General features: G+C 37.9%; 2 protein-coding genes across 2 annotated transcripts in view; both read right to left on the reverse strand.

The window, feature by feature from the left end:
* LOC107732119 (muscle-related coiled-coil protein-like) overlaps positions 1–3,616 on the reverse strand; it is an 8,428-nt gene extending 4,812 nt beyond the window's left edge. Inside the window, exons 1-2 of the mRNA XM_016543376.1 lie at positions 3,598–3,616; positions 2,610–3,197 (exon numbers count right to left, since the gene is read on the reverse strand). Coding sequence (XP_016398862.1) covers positions 2,610–2,975 — 366 coding nt within the window. The 5' untranslated portion in view covers positions 2,976–3,197; positions 3,598–3,616. The remainder of the gene's footprint in view (positions 1–2,609; positions 3,198–3,597) is intronic.
* Positions 3,617–4,710: 1,094 nt separating this feature from the next.
* The window catches only part of LOC107732118 (tomoregulin-1-like), a 26,170-nt gene continuing 24,699 nt past the window's right edge, over positions 4,711–6,181 (reverse strand). Inside the window, exon 10 of the mRNA XM_016543375.1 lies at positions 4,711–5,468. Coding sequence (XP_016398861.1) covers positions 5,393–5,468 — 76 coding nt within the window. The 3' untranslated portion in view covers positions 4,711–5,392. The remainder of the gene's footprint in view (positions 5,469–6,181) is intronic.

Raw genomic sequence — 6,181 nt, forward strand, 5'->3', positions numbered from 1 at the left:
CTGTTTTTCCCTGACACATTCATAATCATTTCTTCTGCCGGTGCGCTGTGGCAAGCTTTATGAGTGCGCTTGAGTGCTTAGGCTTTGTAGGCAATTAAAGGCTCATTATAATGATTTAAATGGTTTATTAATAAACATGCGATTAGTCGACTAATGCTTAAAATGAACGAATACTAGTCGACCAGAAAAATCCTTAGTCGAGGGCAGCCCTAATACTAACTCAAACATACCATGTTCAATCTGCACCAAAATTCATATGTTTGATAAAAGTGCTGGCCTAAAGACATCTACATGTCACTATTCAGTTATAGTCATAGCGCCACCAGCTGGCAGCAGGAAGTTTGACACATATAAATGACTTTGACATATTCCTCCTATATTTACCAATTTAAATGCATATTGCTCACCGTTTGCTGATTTCCTAAAGCCACCGGGTGGCGGTGAGCCCGTGTGCAAGGGCCCTTTCAATGCTGCTTGCAGCTTTAATTTTACTTGAATCTTGTTCTCTTAAAGCTTCCGCTAAGTCAAAATAGTCCATTACAATGTACAAAACAATCACCCAAGCTCCAAGATGAACACTACAACATTACAGTAATATTAATACTGAAGTCCTCTAAGGTTTATTTTCACTACAATCGACAACTGATACGTAAGATATCGCCAATTGCGTTTGAATGAAAGAAGAGAGCGCGAGTCCACGGAGTGATACGAGACACGTGAAAGTAGCGCCGGCGTCAGTTACCCGATTACGCGGGATATCGGTCCGCCATTTAATAACTTGCCGACACTAGGAGAAAACTCCAGATGACGATTAAATGCTTTTACGTTTGGTGTTGGTTCATATATATATGTATATTAGTTTTAAGCTAAATCATTTGAGAATAGCAGTGCTATTAAAATTCAAAAAGTGCAGAAGACTTAGCACTTAGCACGGCTAAACTGTTGATGTTGATGAATACAGTGTTGTGAATCTGTACACCCATCAGATCGCGCAGTAGTTTGCAAATAAAGATAACGTAGGTTTATTATCTGTTTCGAAAGGGTTTAGATGAAATTAATAGTGTGCTGTTGAATAACTAACACATAACATAAACCAATCGTTAATAGCTAGAATAAGTGAATCAAGTTACGTGACTCACTCAGTCATGAACTTTACCACTTCTGATAAATAGTCACAGAGTGCTTTATAAACGAACAAAATGCACATTTTATATAAGAAAAAGACTACTAATAACAAATGGTCAATGTTTAATAAGTTATTAAAGACTCTGTCGACAGCTTTTTTAACCATCACTCTGTCAGACGCGATAGCACTATATTAGGACATGAAGCTTCAGTGCAGCTCTCAGAATAACCCTGAACAAATCTGTCAGCTGTTCTCCTCACGGTACAAGAGACCATCAAACCCATGGGCACTAATTAAATGTAAGATTGTTAGAGAAAAAAAATATGAGCTAATTTGAGTACACTAGTTGCCTATTAGTCTTCAAGAAAATGTGTATTATATGGAAAATGGAGAATACTAGCCTATTTCCTATGATAAATCTTCGGAAAATTTAAATAAATCTTCAACTAAAACGTAATTGTAAATTTTTCATAATTATTCATCTGAAAACCTAACAGTACGTTCAATTTTATTTGATTAATGCGGGGTCTTAAATTCAAATCTAGTTACATAATATTTCAAGCATTTACTATCATAATTTCAGAAAATCTTCTCTTAAAAATGTATGAAAACATTATGGTATTGTTAAAAGATTTTAGATAAATTGTCAATTATTTTATTTTTAATCATATTTTTTAAACCCCCTCTTGTTATTTGTTATATCATATTGCTATTGGGTTATTTGAATCTTTAAAAAATCAAATAAATATAAAAAAACAATAATTTTATTAATTTTAATGCATTAAGTGCTTTTGTATACAGTAATTGGGCTGTCCTAATACAAGCTACCCAAATGATTGTCAAGTTATTTCAAACAATAGCAGATCTACTGCAGATGTATGAAACAGTATTTCCAGATTTAGCAATGAAACATTCCTCCATGATGTCATAATTCTGTACTCGATCTTAATCTGATTTCGGACATCTAGGCTCGTTTTAAACAACAGTGGTATTCCAAATAAGGCTTCATAGTTCATTCTCTTATGCACTAAAGAGTGTATATTAATTCATTTTTACTCCTTCATGGATCACGTTACATGGTTTATCTGAGTGTTACTCCAGACATCCTGCCACATATCAGATAAAATGGCCGCCAACCTAATCCTCCATTCTCAGCGGGGACTGGCAGAACATTCCTGCTGGATTGCTTTTGGCTGTAGGCCACTTGACCTTCTAATGTACCAGGATTTATCTTGGATCATGCAAGACCTTGTATCTTGAAACAATATGTCTGTCTTTGAGCTTGTCCTACAACATTTCAACTTGAGCAAATGGGGTTATCAGAGTTAAAAAATCATCAATGCATGGAGTTTCAACCATGACCAAAGGAAAAAGGTCCACTGTTCTAAGGTAGGTTTCCAAAATTAGACCTGCTTTAGAGATCCAACCCCAAAAATCCAGTCCAAAAGAAAACATTCGCATGCCACCAAAAGTAAAGTCTTACCTGGTAGATGACGACACGGAACTTGTTCTTGTTCAGCAGCTCGACTTGGGTTTCCTCCACTTTCTTGACACGTATGTTCTGCTTCTCCACCCGTACACGAACGTCCTTGACGTGGCAGCTGACCTTGCGTGTTTTCTCTAGAAGTTTCTCCACGGTGCTACTCGTCGCCGTGTGCTCCTTCGTCAACTTCACCACGTCCACCTGGATGGTCTTCACGGTGTTCTCCAGCTCCAGCTGCCTCTCCTCCATGCGTTGCTGGCACGCCTGCACATTGTCTATGATCCCAGACACCCTCTCCAGCAGAGTGAAGATGTTCAGGGTGCTGGGCTCGTCCGCCACACCTGCCAGTCCCAGTTTGTCGGCCATGCTTGTCCTTGTAACCCAGTGAGGACCCTAGACTAGAACTGCCGAAGGTCTCAGGTCCTGCTTCGGTGGATTTCTGTTGGTGCACAAGGGGGTGTTGGGTTATGGGGTGGGTTGCTGGATTGTGGGGCCGTGGTGGGCCCTGGAAGACGCTTGGATGAGACGGACTCGCCCTCTGACTGGAGCTTCATGGACGTTCTGGAGAATATAGAAGCTCCACCCTTCCTGTATATAGGGAACGCAAGGTTCAAAGGCCAGACACACAGGGAACGACTGGAAAAGAGGGCAGAGGGGTTGGAAGGGGGCACCAAACCAACTCACCATGAATTCAGCGTTATAAATATCCACAGTAAGGTGACACCTTATCATTTTTAGAAGATGCGTGTGCAGCTGAGATAATGGAAACCCCCTTCGTTCTCAACCGCACTATTTATTTGACAAAGAGCTATGTTTCCTCAAAGAAAAGCAAATAGCATGGTCATATTAGGTTAAAAAGAATAGCACAAACAATACCAAGATGTTCCATCACTGATATACACCTGATTGTCCAACTTTAGACAAATGGTTTCAGCATTACCATTACCAAGTTTGGGAAATTTAACAACTGAGGAAGCAATTTGCTTACAACCATGTCCACAATGCTTTAAGATCGACCTCAAGCATGATTTTGACATCTACGTTGCGACCTGGGGAAGATGATCCACCTTAAAACCCGTGAAATGATGCCACCAGCTGCAGTCTATTCTTAAACCCCGAGCCATCTATAATTACTCATCACTCATGTCGTAGCTGAGCGAGGCTTACTTAATTCTCATAGAACTCTTCATTCAGCTGATACTAGACACCTACACACAAAATCTCACGTGAGCAACAGTCAAACTTTTGTGGTCAGATCGTTTATCTGCAAATAGCTGCTTCTCAATGCAATCTGTCATTTTAGAATTTGACAGCCTAAGATGTCTCTTAAAGGGATAGTTCATTCAAAATTCATTCACTCACCCTCGAGTCATTCCAAACCTTTTTGGCTTGCTTTCTTCTGTGGAACACAAGAACATATGTGACCTTGGACCACAAAACCAGTCATGAGGGTAAATTTTTCGAAATTGGGATTTATACATCATCTGAAAGCTGAATAAATAAGCTTTCCATTGATGTATGGTTAGTTATGACAATATTTGGCCGAGATACAACTATTTGAAAATCTGGAATCTGAGGGTGTAAAAAAATCTAAATACTGGAAAAATCGCCTTTAAAATTGTCCAAATGAAGTTCTTAGCAATGCATATTACTAATCAAAAATTAAGTTTGAATATATTTACAGTAGTAAATTTACAAAATATCTTCATGAAACATGATCTTTACTTAATTTTTGTCTTTAAAGTTGACATTTTTCAAAATATCATCTTTGTTTTCCACAGATGAAATGTCATACAGGATTGGAACCACATAAAGGTGAGTAAATGATCCCTTTAAGATGTTTTGTAAAATTGTAACGGCGTCCAAACTGGTTCAAACCTGATGTCTTGGAGCATGATGCTAAGGATTTAAACATGTCAAAATACAAAGTACTTGAACTGGATTCTTAAAATTAGATTACTCAGAGAGATCGTATTACTTAATACAAACCACATCTGAATTACTCAAGGTTTAGCAACTAACTTTACACCGTGTGTATGTGTGCAGGCAACAAAAATATCTGTAAGACTGAGAATTAAATTTTATTAAATCTACAGCACTGGACACAGTTTCACAGGTCATGCGATATGCAGTTCATAGAATTAAATTAATGTCAATAATGTTCGTTTCAACATTAACAACACCGATAACATTAGAACATAAAAACTACAAACATTTCAACATTGATAAGATTAGCTAGTCAAACACGTTGCATTTCATTCTCTGGAATTCCCTTCAAAAGAAACTGTAAACGTCATCACTTCGTCGGCAAACTTGTTCATGTCCAATTAAATTTGGTGTTCAGCTATGTTTGATTTGAGGAAATCAAAATCAAATCAAAGGGGGCAGTTAAAGACAGTCCAGAGTTAACATTTTCAGTAAAGAAGCACATTCGATGGAAATAGAGGACGTCCGTTTTTGTGGTACAGTTTGTGTGCCGAGAGTTACATTTAACAATACGTGAAAAAACCTGGTACCGCGATCTAAAGGAAAAATAAAAACAAAAAAACTCGACAAAAAGAGCTGGCTTTTATCATTCATTTGACAGTGACATCATTCACTGACATCAAGTACCTAAAATGTCCTGAAAACAATAAGGCACCATTCAATAACATAATAAAATAACTTTTCAATTGATAATAACCTTATTGTCCAGAGTCAAGAAAGCACAAAACAAAAAAAATCACATTAAAACTGTAATCCACTCGGTACAAAAAGTATAAAAAAAATAAAATAAAAACAAGCTACATCATCCTTGAAGAGGCGTTTGATGAAAAGTTCTGCTTTTGTCGTCTTCCACGATTGTTCTTAGGACATTTCCTGGAAAAAATACAATAAAATAAATAATAGCAATAATTACAATTTGATGTGTATATATATAACAGTTCGTTCTGGTTCTCAAATCTGATTGGTTGAGAACCGTGAAATATTGTACTGGTATCGCTACAGGAACGCCCTTTCACAATTTTGTATCACTCCGCTTGTTCTAGCCGGGTCTCTGTTTTTTTTTTTATTATTCACTGAGCTAATCGTAGAGTATGTTAGTTAATATAAGAAGAAACGTCTAGCTTCGCAATCTCTCTCTCTCACTTGGATGCACGTCTTGCCGCATTGTTTCTCTCTTATAACCCCATTATTTCTCACTAATAACCTAACTGAAGCAGCACATGCCCTTGATACGAATTCTAAAAGTGACGTATGTTTAACTGTCAACTTGAGCTTTGAATCCGTGGCGGAAGGAAGTAGTTCCGCACAAAAGAGGGTTTTATTAGGCACTCCGTTGTTTCTCGTTTAATTACACACGTTCCGTCGAACTGTTGTATAAACGCAATATCACTCTCGTACTCGAGCGATACCAGCTCTATATCAGCATGGCTGTGATTAGGCCAGAGGCACGAGGCCGCGCTGATATAGAGCCAGTATCGCTCGAGTACGAGAGTGATATTGCGTTTATACAACAGTTCGACGGAACATGTGTGTAATTAAACAAGAAACAACGGAGTGCCTAATAAAACCCTCTTTTGTGCGGAACT

The sequence above is a fragment of the Sinocyclocheilus rhinocerous genome, unplaced genomic scaffold (assembly GCF_001515625.1).
Source record: "Sinocyclocheilus rhinocerous isolate Xijiao unplaced genomic scaffold, SAMN03320098_v1.1 scaffold97, whole genome shotgun sequence".
NCBI classification, from domain to species: domain Eukaryota; kingdom Metazoa; phylum Chordata; class Actinopteri; order Cypriniformes; family Cyprinidae; genus Sinocyclocheilus; species Sinocyclocheilus rhinocerous.